Genomic DNA, 19,767 nt, shown 5'->3' with positions numbered 1-19,767 from the left:
GGGCAGTGTGTGTAACAGAATAAAGCCCGACTCAAGCCAAAGCTACAGGTCAGAATTTTGCATGAATCAGGGTTGTGGAGGCTTCATGGCAGCACTGGCCAGGCTCCCTCCCAACTGCCCAGAGTGATCGTTAAAGAAAATGACAGTTGCTGGAGGTACTGTTCTCCAAGAGGCATTTTGCTCCATATGTTGTGGTCTTGTCCAGTTACGCTCCACTCTGGGGACAAAGTCTCCATGAGAGTTAACGTGACTCTAAGCTCCAGCCTTTGGTCTGGCTTAACTAACTGCATTTTAGCCACAACAGTTGCTGCATCTGTGGTGCCTGTTCTATCAGATAAAAATGATTCCTGAGAGCAATTATAGCAACTGAATAGCATGTTCTTATAGCCTTTCTAGATAATTTCAGACTGACTGTTTGCATGTGACACTTCTTGATACAATTTTTATGTGACTAAATCTGAATGCTCCATGAAGTTCACTGACAAATAAACTGGCTGAAAGGTCTGTATTCACTGGAGAACCTGATGGACTCTCCTTAATGGATCATCTGTGTCTTAAATGTCCTGTGTCCCACAGAAGAAAGGTCGTGTGGGTAGGACATTGTGTGCAATAGGGAAGTGTTTTGGTTTGAAAATGAGACTTTAGGCAGACATCAGTTTCCCCAATTATAAACTGTTGGTGACAGCACCAAATGTAGATGGTACTAGCAAAGCCTAGGTATTTCTTTATAGGCAGGAATCTTTTTTTTTTTTAAAAAAAGTCTTTGGGAACAAACCCAAAACCTTAGTTCTTGGTACTTTATAGCTCTCCAACTTGAATAAATATACATGAGCACAAATTGCCGTGTTCCAGGGTTTTACCCTTTGCCTCTGCTGTTTCTAAAAGCAGCCAGGATGGGTCTTGCCTCTTGCAAGACCCTGTGTGGCTGGAGGTGGGCTGGATGAAACACCAGCTTTCCCCATGTGCTACCACTGCAGGCGTTTCCGCTTCGCTGAACTGAGAAGGAGCTGCTGGCAGGACAGCGTTGGTGCAGGCCTTCTGGTCTGGAACTGGCAGCTTCCTTTGGTCTGCTGCGTTTCATGGTGTTGAGTTCGGCTTGTTGGCTTCACTGAGCTCTTGAGAACTGGGAGGGGCAGGGGCTAAATAAGGCTGCTCGTTGAGCTCTTCAGTGTGGAACGGTTTTGCTAGGCTTTTGGGGGAGCAGCATCATCTTTTTGGACTGTGCCATGGTTTTAATGTATGCATCCAGGCAATTTCATTTCAAGAGTCTCTATAAATATATGAAATGTGAGTGTTTTACATCACCTAGTGTTTCTTTTTGAAGTGTGACTGCCAAAATCAGTTGTGTGTCTTTGTCTCCCTGTGCCCCCCTCCCAGTGGGTAAAAAGAAGTTAGGTAAGCACTTGTCAGTGTTTGGCTGTATTTTTTAGTGTTGTATATACAGTTTGTTCCCCTGAGGTCACTGGGATAATTTAGTTGTGTAAAACGGAGTGAGTTCTGGCAGGATTGGTCTTGAAATTATAAAGTGTATTCATAAGGAGCATACCCATTTTCATGCCTATTATATTTTTAGAAGTGGACTCTAGGATTTTCACTTCCTGTGTCAATCCTGAAGCCTTTTTTACTGTCTTTTTTGCAGTTGGTTATAGATAGGTAACTTTTTAACATATTTGCATACATCTAATTATCATTAATTCTGCTTAGAATTACTTTAATGCTGTCATATTGTAATCACATAAAATGTGCTTTTTTTTTTTTCTTTTTTAACTTGCCCTCTTACATTAAGGTAATATTGTATTCTATAATGTTATACATACTGCTGTGATTTCTCTTCATTGCATTGCTGCAACGGGGAGAAGAGCAGTAGCTAAATTTTCTCTCAAGTTCCTACTGTACTACAGTGTTTAAAGTAAAAATAAATTACTTAACCATCCAACTAAAAAGCAGTTAACTTGGAAGTAGATTTTGTACCTGGAGTTCAGATTTCAAAGCTCTCTGCAAGAGCAGAAAGGAGCTTCAACTCCAGCTGCTTTATGAGCAATGACAGGACCTGTTGTTTGAAACTGTCAATGAAAGTGGTGGGGGCAGTCACAGGTGACTGTCACCTTCAGTCTTGAGACATGCCACCCTAGGTCTTTCACTTTTCACTGCAGACATGGGACGTGTATTTCTTCTGGGGATGAATCTGCAGCACCAGTTTTGTTCTGATAACAGCATCTGGCACTAGATTGATTTAACAGGCTATGAGGTTTGCTCTTTTCAGATATGCACTTGTACGGCAGCTTCTGTGCAGCTCTGACATGGCCACACGCTACTGTTGTTTTTTCTGCCTTCTAGCACCATGTGTGAAGCTAAAGCTCTTTGACACCTGCCATTTGGACCCTTTTCTTACTGAAAAATGTCATCATTTTCAGACAAGATGAAGACAGATATCTGATCGTTTTTCCCTTTGCAGGGATGTGCTGAGGGCATGGTTCATACACAGATGAATAAAGGATTCCAGGCTGTAGCTATACAGTTAGTTTTATTAGTTTAGTATGGTAAGTAGTTTTTGATTTAGGGGTTCATAGAGTTATATCTAATACAGAAGAAATTAAAGCTAATTAAACAGATGGTAACTCATTGTTATATCTTGCAATAATTCTCAAACCTATTTCATTCTGCTGCAAGTAGCAATTGCCTTACTGTTTTAATGGCAGGAAATTTCACACCAGTTTTGTTTGGGAAGGGGAATGATGGTAGTTGAGAAATTGAAATCAGAAAATGTTGAACTCCTCTAATTCTGTAATCAGCAAAATGTTTTATGTAGGATATGTTTTCTGGATTCATCCAAACCTGGAAGTTAGAACTGGGCTGCATTTTCCAAAGTAGTAAGTTTTTTTAAAGGAGAAGCTTTTAAACCCTGTGCCACAATTGCTTCCCCTGTATTCTTGAAACCTATCTTGTGCTAACAAATAGGCAATCAGGTTGCATGGCACAGAACACAATTGTCCTTATGTTTGAAATATCCTTTTATTATGTTTGATTACAGGCAAAATGCTCTTAGAATGTAAAATCAACACGCAGCCCTCTTTTACACTCCAAAGCAGTGAAATTCAAAAATGTTGGTCTTTGTTAGCCCTAATATTTCCCAGCTTGCAGGGAAGTGGGTAATACTTGAAGACAACTATTTCAATAATTGCATTTTTAAATATACTTACTAATTCTTCTGAGATTTGGATGCAGGTCTTTTTAGTTAAACTGGCTTTGATTTCTTGTATTCCTTTTAATTTCTTATAAAACAGACATTGAGGATATGTTGCATTTTATCTGATGTTGAATGACTATAATTTGGTATTTCAAACCATTAAATTTTGCTTTTGCATATTGTTCTTAATCTGAAAGTGCGTACTTCAATTCTGTAGTGAAGTTTAGTTCTGCATAACCATACTGGAAAAATGGAAAATCAAATATTGTTCTATGACTTAATGTTATTTTAAGATAAGTCACTTTTAATGATTTGAAACAATGATACAAACTGTGATTGGATTATCTTGCTAAACACTGATAGAAAACAGGCCTAATTTTTTTCTCTTCAGTAAGTTCTAAAGACCTATGCTGTCTACCAGGAAAGCCATCAGCTTAACTGGCACTAAATATAATTTGTGTCTGAACAGGAGAGAAATAATCCCTAATGCAAGGATGGTTGCTGTCCTAGTTTCAGCTGGGGTTAAACCATGACAGTTGCCTTGAAATTCTGTCATTTCAGAAGCTGCTTTATAAGGTGTTTGTTTATTGTCCCTGCTGTATGGTCAGCAAGCTGTTGCAAAAGTAGGGTTTGTGACTGAAAGACATACTGTTCTGTGTTGTAATTTGCTGTGTGACAGAGTTCCTGGTGTGAAATAGCTTAAGAATTTTTACTTTAAAAAGTTGATTGAGTTGGTCAGGACAAAATTGCTTTCTTTGCATGGTGTAATTTCTGGTAAACTTTGTGAAATACCAAGCAAACTCATTCATATGTGGGTAGAAACATTTACAGACTTTTTTTGTTGTGAATTCAAAACACTAGTTGTAAGTAGAATTTCACCTAATATTTTCTATGGAAACTTTCAGAACACGACTGAGCAACAATGCAGGGTCTGTATCACTGCTTATCATTTGATGTGCTGTCTGAAGACACTTTGTGGGCTTAACTTCTTGTGTGCTTGGGAGCTCCTGAGCAGAAACTGTTCTTTAAAACTTGTCATCCATCCACCCATCCCCGTCCTCCCCCCATCTAATTGAATGGCTTCACTATGAGTCACTATGAACTTTTCTATAGTATTTTTGCAAAAGAAGACTAACACCTCTTGTCTAATGTGACTGATTTTGAAAGGTGGACTTCCATATAAGCAAAACTTGTGTGGTATGTAGTGACTAAAAGTTTTGAATGAAGCAGTGTAAATATGATGAGAATTCCTTTCCAATCTAACAGTATATTTTGTCATTGTAAGACATATTTAATACTGGAATATCTCCTCAGTTCTATATATTGTTAAAATTTAAAGCGAAATCTTATTTAAAGGCACAAATGAATTGTATGGATTTTGGCTGGATTCTGTTGAATGATGATTGCTTTTTAGTATAATCTTTTTTTCTTGACCCTAACATCTTCCTTTACCATACCACTAGCTTACTGGAGTGGGGGAAAGGCCAGATTTTGAGTTTAATCTCATCTGTCAGAATGAAGAGGCTTTTAAAAATCTTTTGGGGCTTTTTATTCATTGAATACTTTATTGAGTATATACCAGAACCTTTTTATCTTGCGCTTCCATGACATATGTTCCTCATAAGAATAAAAAGTAATGGCTTAGCTGTGTCAGAGCCAGGGCCTGTCAAGCCTGGTATCCTATTGTTCCTGTGGCAAAGTGCGTGTGGCTGAATAAATCACAGTGTCTCGCTCAGCCTGTGCTGGACTGCAGTCTCCAGTCGGCTGTATTCATCACCTCCCTGGCAGAAGGAACTGTGCTGTGCACAGTGTGTAGGGGCTGGATCTCACGTACCCAAATATGAGATCCTGGGAACTACAGGTAACTCTCTGCCCATGATGGCAAGAAACCTGTAGCTTACAATTCATAATGATGAAGAGTTGGAGGGGCTGTCAGTTTGCTTCTGCCATGGGTGGTGTCCTGCTTGACAGGAGAGGAAAGAGCGAGACATGAGTCAAAATGCAAATGAAGGGATTGTTGCTGTTTCATATGAAGAGCTGCTTTGAATTCCCCTAGGTGGTTTTCATTAGTCGCCAAAAATGGGTATGTAGGGAGACGTATAAGAACAGATGCAGGCATCCTATTTCTCTAGTACTTTTGTAGCTGTTGACCGTTTTTGGTTTTAGTCTCTTCTGGAGCTAGTTGTGACTTCTGTGTTTTCAGTAAGTCCCAGTGGATTTCTCATTCATGAAATAGCCCAACTTCTTTTAAGCCTGTACTTAAGTCTTCACTGCTCCTCTTAAGTCTATCAACATAATTAAAGTTTGTAACATTCCAATTCAGCTTCTAAACGTAACATTCTTCTCTAGCAAATATTTTTTTTTGTTTTATTTTTCTGTCTTGGGTAATTCTTAAGCCAATTATTTTAGTAAGTAACACTGAATAATCCTTTGACCCTTCTGTATTTCTGCCCTTTGTGGGAGCCTCTAGCTTTTGTTGCCGCAAGCTTATGAAGAATATATTCATCAGTTAATATGTAAAAAGTTGGGTTAGAGGAGTTAACCACAATTACTAAATTTTGATTGGGAAGGGAGTTATATTTTGGCAGATCATCATTTTATGACCGAATATGGAAATCTGGGCCCATTTTGAGGTTGACATACCCTTTGCTTTTAGAGTGACCATGATTTTCTTCCAAGTATTAACACTGGTCTCTTCTTTGTACTGGTATTATTTCTTAGAAATGTTATTTTTAAAGGTTTCAAGTTGTAAATCAGTGTTTTGGAGGTTTTAGGAACAGTAAGTTATGTAAAGTTGGACAAAGTTACTTTTTCTTTCTCTGTAGGTTATTAATCCTGTGTTGCATTTGATTGTGGGAAAATTAACTCAATGTAATAAAATAGTCTGAAATGTTGGTAAGGTTCATGAAAATGTCAGGAAGCTGCATCCATCTTTAACCCTAGAAGCCTCTAGCCTGGTATATCTTTTTGTTATAAGTACATTAGATTTTTGCACATAGTTTTGAAAAGATTTTCAGTGAAAACTTACTACCCAAGAACCTTGTAAGTTTTAAAAAATGTGCCATTACATGCATGTACATGAAATTGTAATATAGTTAAACAACTGTTGGCAACTCTCGTTTGTTACATATAATCTTTACCATTATGCGTTTATGTAGGTATGTAATAGCTTTGAATGTAAAAAAACCCTGTAAGTATTCTTAAATTTTTATTTTTACCTTTTACAAGAAAGGCTTTTTTCCTGTAAAAATTAAGAGATTGAAAACCTGAATGTTTTGGACAGGTCTTCAAATGATCTTTTCATACCAAGTATATAATACTTATTTAAGCTGAGTAAGAAAACTTGCTCTAGTAAAAGTTAAAAGGCTCCTTAAAGTATTTAGAATACAGCAGGCATGGTCTGTGGCATAAAGCTGAGGGCCCACCAGGTGGTGCTAGTGGAATATATTTAATGTTGGTTTAACAGTACTTAAAATGTGTCTTAACAAATGTGAATGAGATGGGTGCAGTACACGAAAACTTACTTTCTGTGCAACAAGCCTGTTTGTACAATTAAAAAAGAGTAAACTGAAATATCGTGTAGTGGCTTTGTGGTTTGGGCACTTAAAAGTTTTAAAAGTTGGATATAGATGCTGAGGAAAAAAACTTATCTGTAGGATGGCTAATGTGGGAAGCAGACAGGATGGAGGCATAGTCCCAGATTCTTTACCTGCTTTTTTGTTAATTCAGAGAGCAGTTTATGAAACTTGTCCATTCATGTCCTATAAGCATATCATTTTATGACCACTTGCTTATTTACCTACTACATTTTGACTTTAAATAGGAAAATAACTTTTTAATAATGTTGTTTTAACTGTTAAGATTTTCATCAGTGCAAGAATCTTTCCTCTTAAGGAATGTACAGAAATAAGGTTCTCATTTTATGAAGGGGTGAGGGAGTCTAGTTTTCTGTTTTAATGCATTATGTGGCTTAAAAAGTCAAAGTAGAAACAAATTCTAGTTCTGAAGATCTACAGATTATTAGATACAGTTTTTACCAACCCTTATGAGGGCTTTCTTTTGACTCTCTTGAAAATTGTATCCTTTAAAAAAAGGGGGGAGGGAGAGATTAGAGAACAGTGTAGACTGCAGTAGTTTGGAGTAAATGTCTATTGCCTACTGATTTGAGCAGGTTTGGTTGTGTCTTAATATGCCCTACATAAAATACGTATATTCTTTGAAAGTAGGATGTAGAGCATTTTACAACATTAAATTAGCTTAAATTATCCTATATAGCATCCCCCTTTTAAAGAGAATTATTAGAATTTGGAAAACAAACAAATAAACAAAATGTCTGTGAACCAAAGTGGCTGTCTCCTGTCTAGTCAAAAAGCAAAATCCAGAACAACTGCAATCAAAAAGTCCCCAAACCTATTTTGCTTGTAATCTTTAGTATTGTGACCGAGCTAAATGTTTTAGCATTGTATGTGCCAGTGTCACATTAGTAACCACCTCACTGTAGCTAAAAACAAACTAAATAAAACCACATGACAGCCACTAATAGGTTTGTAAAAGTTTGGTTGACTATGGTTGAAGGAACCAGAGGATAGTTTCTTTGAAGTTTGTGGCCCTATGCGATTACTCTGGGTAACAAATTTATTTAATGTCTGGGTTTTACTGTCTTAGGCACAGCAGTATGGGATTCTGTGTGAGCGGAAATTCTTCCCGTCCCCCCCTTTTCCAAGTCTGCTACACCAAATACTTCATACAATAACTGCATGCATATACAAAACCATCTCAGAGTGGATGTCAAATATCTAGTGTATGCTGCTTCTGAAAGTGCTTTTTATATCTTGTTTTCCTGCTTGAGATAATACTTTTACTTGGCTTCCCTCCCTCCTCCTCCTCCTCCTCCTCCTCCTCCCCTCCAGTGTATAAATGTTCTTGCACTTGAAGAAAGGAAATGTGCTTTTTTTCAAATCTTTCTTTCTCCCATCCTGAGTTTAATTTTATTTACTCGTTTTAGCAAGGAGTTTTTGTACTACCTACCTTAAAATTTGGCACAATTCACTTACGACCAGAGAATGATAGTATTATTGCAATCCTCTTCTGAAAATTGTCAGTGTAGCATTAAGGAGACTCAATAAAATGTCAAGTGTGTTAAAATTCCCATCCAGGTCACTTTGTTTTTTCACTGCATAAAATACTGGGAGAGATCAAGCAATAGCTCTGTGCAGTAATACAGTTTATAGTACAGCACTGTAAAAATGTGTGCAAAACACTGATTTATTTATTTATTTAATCTAAGTGTAATATCAATGTGTTAAATTTGGAAATTGCATGAGAGGTAACTTCTTGGAGCTGTTCAAATATCAAGATGGAAGAGCGATTAGTGAAAAGCTATTGGAAATATGTGCTAATGTGTGTGGTTTTTTGGAAGCAATATCCAAAAAGGGAGCACTTGCCAAGATGCTACCTTTATAAGGTGTGAACATGTTAAGAAATACTTTCTGCTGCATTGTTCTTTAAACTACCCATTCATCAGAAAAATCAGTTTGATGAGGCTTCTGTCAACATCGTTTCTCAGCAGTTAGGTTTTTGTGATATGACCATATTTCTGAACTCTGTTATGGAACTGTTTTCTGAATGTCATTTATAGTGAAGGAATGCCTGTAATACTGAAGCTTTTTAAAAGATCATGTAAATAGTTTCATTTTCACTTGCCCCATTCAGCTGGTCTGAGCAATTTTTTGCTCTGTTAAATCAGTTGTTTGAGTGGGTCTGGAGTTATGCTAATACAAAAGAGAACAGGATTTTATTTTCTGTATTTATTGAAAGATCCAGTCTGTAATATTGAAATGTTCTTTTGAGTTTTGAGTAACCATAAAATCTGACTTGTGTGTACAGCAGTCTACCAAATTCCAGTTTTGATGGGGGGTAGAACAGTAAGAAAGTCTTACCTTCTATATCTGCATTTTACTGCTCACATGCATGGAACACTGAATGGGAATGTGTTTTATCTGTGAGCTATTCTCCAGCTTTTTCTAAAAGGAGGGTCTTCTAGGTATCAGTTTCTTTATTTAAAAATTTGACCTACTAAATGTTCTTAAAAAGAAAAATTTATAGTCTAATTTTAAAACGATGTAAAGCAAAGTTATGATTTTCATTGAAAGGTCTGGTTCTTGAGGATTGTGGTTTCCCTTGTTATGGCAAAGATAAGTTTATTCTAAGAGTGGAATAGTAAAAGTAAAAATAGTGCTGAAACTGATAGTGTTCCTCTCCAGTGCAGGAGCTGTATGATGCCTTAATTATCAAGCTGAAATTCAAGTTCTGTTGAAGTTATCTGAAGAAATACACTGTTGATTCAATGGTGTCAAAATTTCACATCTAAAAATAAATTTACACTGTGAATACTTGACTGCTGTTTTCTCTTGAGTGGAACTACAGCACTCAAGGTTTTTTTAATTGTGTTGTGATTTGAAATGGTGAGTTTATCATCATTACTGAATGAGTTTGAGGTGTGTGGTAGATACATGAACTGTAGTTTAAGTTATTGAAGACATGCAGTCAGTGTTTTACTTTGGGGATGGCAGTGAAAGCAGGGAGAAGACAGTATTAAATGCTGCTGAGAAGCGAGCTGCAGCTCTGTGGCTCAGTCTGTATCAAGTTGGGTTTTTTCTGAGTATTTTAGGCAGCTAGCTTTAGACAATGAATGTGCACACTCATGAGTTGGATTCATGTAATAGTTTAACTGATATTATACTTTAGAATGTATGTGTTTTTGATGAAATTGTAAGGTAGGTTTTTGTTTTGTTTATGGAAGCTGCTTTGCCTATTTACTTCTGGTAACACTTGTTTCTCATGTTTATTTTAAGATACTGCAGAGGCTGATATCGTGCACAGGGTGTGTTTATAATAGGGCCAGAATTGAAAAAGAATGGATGTTGCAGCTCAGGGAGGGGTGTTTTGGCTTAAATGGAGATCTTTTCCTTTGTCTGTACTGTCTTACTTTTGTAAGTATTCAGTAGATTCCAAATATTTTTAAAACATCAGGCTTTAAAAATAAAATATCCAAATATTCAATTAAGTCACTTGCTACGTCTTTCATTTGTGTTGTTCAGTTGTGTGGTGTTTTGATTATTTGCCATTTTATTTTTCAGCATTGTCAGTGAAGCAGGAGCATCTATCTACAGCGTCAGTCCAGAAGCATCCAAGGAAATGCCAGACCTAGACCCTAACCTAAGAAGTGCAGGTATGAAGTGTATTTCATCACCATTTCAACATGGAGCTCAAATCTCAGTTCTCAGACTGTATTGTTTATAATATTAAGTATAAGAATAGTCAAAAGTATAAAAAGTGAAAGTTTTGGATGTTTTGTTTCTAAACTTTAATTCTTTTATCATTTCACACTTGGAAGTCCTAGGTATGCAAATCAATGACATCATCTTCTATTAAGGCTTATAATGTAGACGTCCATGTGAATATATTCCTTTAATAGGCTGGTACAGGAGAATTTATGGGGATTAATATAACCAGTGAATTAAATGAATAAACTTTCACAGTTGGACGTGTCTGTGCCCACAAGAGCTAGACCTTCCCTCTCTTCTCTTGTTCCTTTTATGTACACAAATGTGTCTAATAATAATGAAACACTTCAAGGGCTAGAAGAAAATGTAAGAATAGAACAGATATTTTGAAAATTTAAAGATGTCCATTCATTGTGATCACTTTGAAGTCTTCATGTAGCTGAATATAGCCCTTAAGAAATACTATTTAGTTTTAGTTTTCAAAAATTATCTACTTCAGCTTAAATGTCACTGAAGTATAATACAGCCCAAGTTCTTAGAAACGTACAAGTGTTGCCACTGGTATAATTTTCAGTGTTTGCTTAAAGAGTAGCCTTTAAAGATCATATTCTTAGCAGCTTCACTGGTGTTCAAATTCTACTCATGGAGTTGCTTTATTGGGAGACAACTGTAAGGGCAGGTCTGACATTATCTTTGGGTTACTTCATTTGTGTGTTTATATTTGTGTGTCTTTTTGTATTTGTTTTTATCTACCTCAGTTTTTTATTTTCTTGGTTTTCCTGCAATTTGCTGTCATACTCAATCAAATATAGCATATTTGAAAATGCAGTAACACTCATGTATAACTCTTTTCCAGTCAAAATTATGCTGCTCTTGATTTTAATCTTACTGTAGCAGGTTACTGGCCTGGAAATCCTTAGGAAGGTGTAGAAGTAGATCAGCAGAAAACAGTTCTGAAGTTACATGGTATTGAGGAGTAAAAGTTTTTAGAATTCCCCGTGTTCCCCTTTCCTTTTATTTCCACAAAGGGGAAAAAGGGATTTGTGTTAACTTGATATTTCAAGTGAATGTTTTTACAGGAATATTCTTTAAATGTCTATATCAGCCCTTCCCTTTGCAGGACAGGCCTCTAGCTTCTTTTTGCTTGACTCTTTCTTCCCTGCCTGGGAATGGTCTCCATTGTGATTATTTCTTTCCTGGGCCACAGAGGTTTTGAATGTGTCATGGTATGGTCAGAGTGAATATTAGGCATGTGATATTTCTGTATTTGTGACAGATGCCACTAACTTTCCCTTGGGCCAAAGCTTTTTATGTTGCTGATATATTAAATGTGGGTTTAGAGTTGATGTAAATGCACAGAAAAACACTGAAAAGGAGGAAATCTGATTATTAACAATATACTTTTCCAGATGTACAAGATTTTCCTTTTTTCCAAAGTTAAATTTTAAACATTTCAGACACTTTTATTTAGTGTTGTGCATCAAATACAGTAAATGAAATAAAATTTGTAATACATGACCAATTTCAGGATTAATTATCTAGAGTTCATAATTTCTCCATTATTACTAGGAATTGCTTCAGGCATAACTTAAGTGCTGTTGCATCTGGTTTGAAAAGCATCACTAATTTTAACATGCTGCAGCAGTACCACAGAGTGGATAGAAATTGAAAAAGGGTAGGATAGAAAGTGAAAAATAATTGCTTAGTTCCATGGATGTTGGCTGTTATGGAACTGACAGCTAGAGGTATATTTATTACAATAGAGTCTTTCTAGAAGTTTTAGACTTTATTCTTGATGTCTTTTGGTGTCAATTTGTAATTAGCTGTGCTAAAGCTGTGCACATTTTTTTAAAGCTGAATGTAAAAATGTGACATAACATTAGAGGGAAGCATTAACTGATGTTTGGGGCTTTTTGCAAACTTTTTTCTTGACTAGCTTTTACTTTTGTACTTTTGATTTTCCTTTAATTTGCAGCAAACAGAAAAGTGACATGGTGTCAAACCTGACTTGCTTTTTATTTTAATTGTTGTGTTACATCATGTCAGGTTCTGTGCTTACATGATAGCATTTAGTACATTAAAGGGAGCTGACAGCTGCATGATGAAGTGTGACATTTATAGTTAAAATAAAAGGTACATCTGATGTGAGATAGCTGTGATCTTAATGCAGTTTGCCACTTTAACATTTTTCTCAACGCAAACTTTATAGAAGGGTTCGGGGTGTTTTGAATTACATAGGTAGGCCTGTAGTTGTCCATCAGGTACATAAATGTAAAATATTAAATAATGCATATTATATGAGAACTTTCACATCTTGTGATATGATCTCTGTCATATTTGCAGTGCTGTTTAGCAACTGTTTGTTATAAGTTTTCACTTCATGTGGAGAAATAGAAGACATCATTCTGATAAGAATATTACCTTATTAATTTCTCCTTGTCTGTGTGTTGTATAGAGGGGGAAAACAGCAACCTTTAGCATTTCTTGGGGGTGCTAATTAAAGATATTAGTTAAGCCAAGAACTCAACTGCTTATTATTCTTTTCCCTTTGAGCTGTCTTTGAAGGTCATGGATAACACGGGTTTGTAATCAGTGATTGAGAAGGATCTCATTATAAACTAATGGCGTATGTATAAATTATAGTGGAAGTCTTTCTGGTCATCCATACAACACTTTAGCCAAAATTGCACTTGCTTAGGAAAAAAAAAAAATTAAAAAAAATGCTTGTTTCTTAAACAATTTGCTGGTATCTGCAGCGCAGAGAATGGAATAGGATCTCTCCAACTTTAGAATTGTCCTCCAGAGATGGCTACCTCCTTTCTGGCACTAGGCAATGTCAGTGCCTAATAACAATTCTTTACACTGAACCAGGCTCTTTAAAATTTTTATAGCACCAAATCTCAATATTTTGTGAAAATGCAGAAGCTTCTGTACTGCTACTCCAATTGCTGCAAAATCTTGTGGAGTGGGACTCAACTAAGTACATAGTAAAGGACTTGATGAAACCTAGTTACTTGTGTTTGAGCAGAGGGAGAAGGTATATATCCCCTTCTGACAGTCATTGTAGGATTAATGAGCAGAACAGCTATTACTGAGCCTCACAGAATTAGGAGATAAGAGGCTTATAGGCCAGAGCAATAAAAGGATTTCCTACTTGATAGGCTGAGGAAGTTTAGCTGCAGCAGATCAGGAGGGTTCTGCCTAGACAACAAGCCACTGGTGTTCAGTAACGGGGATTTTGGGGTGAACTTGCGACAGGGTTGCAGCCTGACAGAGAAGGGAATGCAAGGCTTCCTTAATTCTCCTTCCCAAAAGCTGTGCCTAAGGACAGGTTGAAGATTCAGGGTGGGAATTTTTGTAGAGGAGAATGAACACCATAAAAAGAGTGCCTAGCAAGCTGGAAATGTTGATCACCTTTGTGAAGCTTATTAATGTGTGCCCCCTCAAGGCTTTGTGACCACCTGCTCCAAGGTTAGTGGAAGGGTAATGAGGGAGCTGAGAGGCTGGGTGGGTGACTGCAGTTCTGCTTCTGCCCCAGCATGTGTTCTCTGGCCACCCTCTTAGAGAAGAAGTCAAATGTTTAATTTGGTGGAGTGTTCATAAAGCCATGAAATTCATATTTACTTGTCCTGTTCTTTTGTTGGTGTTGGGGTTTTTTTGTTGGTTTGGGTTTTTTTGTTTTTGTTTTTTCCCCTGAGCTACCATCAGTCTAACACTTCATATTTAACCTTTGGTTAGCTTTTATTGATGGCAACTTCAAGTAGGTGTTTTTCACTGTAACTTGTCTGTAAGATCTTCTGGATTACTCTGGGTCTCTGTGGTTGAGATGTGTTTCTGCCTTTTTTTAACGGAAGGCGTGGATGCAAGTTTCCCCTTGAAGCAGTTTTAAGTACTGTGCTCAGTGAACTGTTACTTTGCCCTGCAAGTTTACCAGTAGTTCTCCTTGCCATTAGATGACTTTCATTATCAGAGCGGTTGAGAAGACTGTCTTGATGTGGTATTCTTTGTATGAGTAAAAGAAAAAAGCTAAGCTCGGTGGTGACAACCATTCCTCCCTCAAACGGATGGACTCTGACAATCAGTGTCAATCTGTTTTTGGTTGCTGTCACTGGGCCTGTGAACTCTGGAATTAAATAGTTTTCCAAAGGTTGGTATCTTCTTTGTTTTACCTCCATCCTGTCCTATGTAGTTTTGCCCAAGGGTTTATTTTGTTGTGCAGAACCTGTATTCCTGATGAAAATTAGGCTTCTGGGATGCGAAATAAAATGAGTCTGTACAGGAGTCAGTGTGTGGACACTGCCACGCTTTCTCTTTTTTTTTTTTTTTTTTTTTCTCCCAAAAAGCCCTTCTCCCCTTCTACAGTTCCTTGTTGTTGCAAATGCTTATTGGCTTGAACAAGTTTGGCTAGACAAAATGGGAAGACTGTGGAGGGACAGGTAAAGTATATAGAACATGTAAGCATGTATGACTTGTGTTTAAGGATTGACACACACAAATATGGAATTTATATACTTCCTAGATGCCTGGAAACTTTTAAAGTATGGTCAGCTAGTGGCAGGTTTTTAGTTGTCCTTAGTACAGGGAGGATAAAGGATGCACCAGTTGTTTGGCATGTGCTCACATCAGAATATTTTTCTTCTGCCTCTCCACCTCTTGAAGTGGATACCATGATGAAATTAATGTTGCTTAATCACTCTAAGAACCAGAGGAAACTGCTGAATTCTGGTGAAACAGTGGCCTGATCATGGAGAATCGCTATGAGGCAGTAGTCATGCTGGGATTTTACCCTGGTTTCGATATACGCTCAGTTATATTAAATGAGAAAAGCCTACTATTTCATTAAATTGATGAATTACCTTTCATTTTGAGATGACTGCTCTAAAATATAAGCAATCTCTTCCTTTCTTTCACTATTTAAAAAGAAAAATAAAAACCTAAAGTGCTTCATTGTATTGATTTATAAAAATGCAGACAAACCTGAATACGTAGAATTCTTTAAACACAGGATAAGTTGGGAAAGGGGGTTATGTCTTTTCAGACATCATGTTTGTGTAATCACTTGTTAGAAGAGATGTCATGCTAAGCCTCTCCAATTTATTTCCATATCTTAATGCAATAGTATGCATTTTGTTTTTAATTTGCAATTCTGTGTTCAGATGCTGAAACAAGAGCAACATACTTGAGCTTCTCTAATGCAGTAATTCCAAGAAATGCTCATTTTCCTCTCAGACGTGAAGGGCCTGGGGACCTCTGTCAAGACCATATAGTTGTATTGCCCAGTTAGGAAAGAAAGAAATGTAGATAAAATATTTCTTAAAGTTACTTTTTTTACAGGGATTTGGAATACTAACAGGGCAAGCATGTGTGTTGTGCTACATGCACAGGTATGATCCAGTATAGAAACTGTGTTGCTTCTAAAGGATTATTTCTGAGGATAAAGAAGAATCCGAGAGAGCAAAAGGTCACACAGCACAGCTTGCCTTAGCATTGTCAAATCCCATCTGCTTGTCTCCTCTCCACAGGGCAGAATACATTGGATTATTGTACACTCAAAGTTCAGCACACCACTTGCACTTTTCCTTGCAAAAGAAAGCCTTACAGGCTTTGGGGGCTTGTTAGGACTTTGAGACTGTCATGCTACAGGGTTTTATTCCCTGGGGTGCTGTTAAAGATAGAGACATACGTTTCAGAGCTGTCATACTGGCCAGCAAGTGGAAGGTAGAGATTGGAAAAAGATGTAATTTCTTTTGACTTTATCTTAAGGAAAGTAAAACAATTTGATGATTAGATGTGTGGGACATAGTGCCTTGATGTCTACTTGAGCTAATTTCTTCATCCTCTTAAAAGAGCACTACTCCCTCTTGGCTACTTAGGAGAGAAGGTCATTTTTCAAAAACTTTATTGAACAGAAGTCTTACAGTTAAACAATTCGCACTGCTTTCTAAATGGAAGCTTCCTTCTACAGCTAATCGTACAGGATTGGTGCAAGTTCCACAAGTTTTCAGAAAGAGTTAGAAGAAAGGAAAGTAAGCACTGAATTCTTATGCATTAAAACATTTTGCCAGCCTGTTTAGTTGGGTTGTGTGCAATTACAGCAGTACAAAATGAAATTGTATTCCATCTTTCATCTGCTGTATTCTGTAGCATTTAAGAATGAGTTTAATTATCCTGTTGGAAGGGAAAAGATGCAGTGGTTAGAAACAAAATGGATGGTGAAGAGCAGTAGTAGGTAAAGAGGGGCTTGTTCCTTCTCTCCCCATAGGACCTAGTCCTACTAATGAGCAGAAGCTCATCTCAAGGTGTGGGCTAGGCTCTACAGTTTAAACAGAAGTTATAGGGACTCTGTGGATAACTTTAAAAAACAGTCCCTAACTGCAGATAGTCTGGAAATGACTGGGTCTCCTACAGTTGTGCATGGACATGTGTGCCTGCATCAGGATTTTGAGAGAGGGAAAAATGGGCTTGAATTGCCCAAAACCAGATGCACAATGCTGCTGAATGGGTTGTTACACAGGTGTTAGAGATGTTTGTAGTCTTTACTTTCTTGTTGTTCTAGACAAGAATCTAACGTTTCCCACCCTGTGCAAACTTCATGGCATCTGTGAGAGATGATATATAATCATTAAAGATCCTGTTCATTGGCATTGTATTTCCTCTGAAGCTGTAGAGTAGTGTAGTAGTAGACTGGAGTAGAGGAGTTTGTTCTTTTGTAATCTGCAAGATCAAGACCCACTTGGATTCCCCTAGGCTTCTGCCTTGTTACAGAATTAAAACTGGGGATTTCTATGAGCCAGATGAAAACTATTCTATCTGTCTGTTTTGGATCAGTATTTTCACTATGCTAAGAGAGTTGTGTGTGTGTGTATAGCTCTTAACTGAGCATCATTCACTGTGCACATACTAATGTTTGCAACTGATGTGTGATCTTTGCATGCTTTGTGGAAAGACATGATGTTTACCTTGCCTTCCTCTCATTTACGTATTTCTTATATCGCAGATAGATCTGAGTTCAGCAAATGGACTTGGCCTTTTATTTACATACCATCATTTTCTGCACTTCTCAACAAACTGAAAATACTCCACCAGATTATCTAAAAGTGATCTCCAGAAGCACAGCACTAGTAAAGCCAGCTCTGGTAAAGCCAGTTTCACTTAGCAGAAAAGAGTTAAGAAAATTATTTACTTCTTTCCCTCCGGATGTAACTCTGTGCATGTGTGTGTCTGTATTCTCCCTTAGGAGGCTTTGTTGTTTCTTTGAACCATGGAGCCAGAGGAACAATGAGTACAAGGATGTTCTTCAATTTCAGGAGTTTTGGGTTGCTTTTAATATAGCAGTATGATGCGTTACTCACCAAAGCTGCTTTTCTTACTATAGGCATAGGAAAAGACATTCTGGTCACTTACAAAAGGTTAATTTTTGTTGTTGATATAAATGAATATCTCTTGTAAGTACAGAACTTCAAGTAATTTTTTACTTTCAGTAGTAACAGTAATCAATGGCATGGTGCTGCAATTAAAATTAGTACCATTGGTTTGAATGTGAAAAGCATCCTGACAATGTTTACCTTTTAAGCTGAGAAGATGGGGAAAGATTTTTCTGAATTTATACCATCCTGTAAGACTAACTCATTTCTGTGACAGAAAAATCACATCAGGCTTCAATTAGATGATTATATGTCTCCTATCTCACCTTGGATAAAAAAAGTGCTACTATCCTGTGATACAGAAATTACCAATACTTGAGAAAAGGGGTTTTGAGAGTGTGTTTCTAAGAAAAAATACTGACTTTAAAAAGCTGCATTGTAATATTCACTTCTGAGGTTTCCTCTTTAAATGTATTTCTTACTTCCTTTTTGTATTCAAGCAATCTCTTTTAAAGATTTTTGTAGTAAATAAGTAGAACATTGTCATTCATTATTTCATTAATCTTAGGTGAATAACAGATTATCAGTTTTGTGGAGTTAAAAGTAAACTAAAATGTATCCTTTTTAAAACAAAAACCTGCTCACTTGCCTCAGAAGAATTTTGGATGAAATGCAGCTGTTGAGCAGTTGCTTAAAATAAATTGCATACTTTAAACCCACCAAGAAGATATATGAGGATTCAAAACTGTGTCACAAATCCTGACCTACTGAGAAAGAATGCTTAATGAAAAGACTACTGTACATTTCACTGTATCCTTTGCAAGGAGGGTGAAATTCAGGTCAACAGGATAGAAAGCTTCCAGGACTCAGGAAACCTGAACAATCGATCACTGAGTAAACATTATTGCAGATACTTATGGAGAGTAATTGATCTTGAACACAATAATAGGCTTTATAAAGGATTTAAATAAGTTGTAATGTTTCCATATCTACCCTGGTATGATATATAGACAGTAATTACATATGCATTTGTGAGTTACTCTCCAATTAACTTAATATATTATTTTTTTATTTGATCAACATTGAAGTTTCAACCCAGACTTTTAAGGTGCAAAAGTTAATTTAAAATAGGAGGGGGGATGAGTTACTTGGATGTTATAGTAGAATATCTCAGCAAGATAGAAATACTGAGGTTTCATAATAAAAATACAGAATGTTCTCATTTATGACAAAACTGAGGTTGAACTAATAATAGCCTAATAATTTATGGTTGCCATATATTTATTTGTAAAACATTTGTCCACTGCCTTCACAGCTGGAAGCTTCACATTGTTTCAAAACACAAACAAATGCTCCCACTCATATGAGGTAGCTAAACTGCCATGGTTATTGACTGGGACATGTTTTTATTGTTATATAAAGACCTGTGTGTTTAAATGAAGGAATGCCATCATCTTTGACTTTTGGCCAAAAATGTTTTTCTGCTTGCAGTGGCAAGTAACATTTGAATGCCACTGTAACTGAAAGAAATTGAAACTTTTTTTTAATTATTTTTTTCTAACCATAATCATTCCTGGCAGCCTCTCACACTGCATTTGGCAGAACTTTGTATGTTCATTTTCACTCTTTCCCTATCTATAGCCATTAAGCTTTTGCTTTATGTTGTGGCAAAACGAGAACATTTTAATATGCAATTGTCTGAACACAGAAGTTGGCAGGCTGCCCCCAAAGCAGGCACAATACTTGAAACTATTTATAATAAATTTTGTTACATAATTGACAAGATTTCTAGCTGCTCTTTTGCACCTTTAATACTGTGCACATCTGATTTGGGCCATAATTGCTTTAGATCTATTCTATTACTGAGGGGAGGCAGGTAGCCTAATTAAGAAGTTAGCATTAATTCTTTTTTTTTAGGGCTGGCAGCTGA

General features: G+C 36.8%; 1 protein-coding gene across 1 annotated transcript in view; it reads left to right on the top strand.

The window, feature by feature from the left end:
- The window catches only part of SRBD1 (S1 RNA binding domain 1), a 133,877-nt gene that overhangs the window by 56,150 nt on the left and 57,960 nt on the right, over positions 1-19,767 (top strand). The window contains exon 17 of the mRNA XM_010576496.1: positions 10,327-10,418. Coding sequence (XP_010574798.1) covers positions 10,327-10,418 — 92 coding nt within the window. The remainder of the gene's footprint in view (positions 1-10,326; positions 10,419-19,767) is intronic.

Source organism: Haliaeetus leucocephalus, unplaced genomic scaffold, assembly GCF_000737465.1.
Source record: "Haliaeetus leucocephalus isolate CR32 unplaced genomic scaffold, Haliaeetus_leucocephalus-4.0 Scaffold526, whole genome shotgun sequence".
Lineage (NCBI taxonomy): Eukaryota > Metazoa > Chordata > Aves > Accipitriformes > Accipitridae > Haliaeetus > Haliaeetus leucocephalus.
Note: the sequence above shows the minus strand (reverse complement) of the source record. Positions and strands in the feature narration are given on the sequence as shown.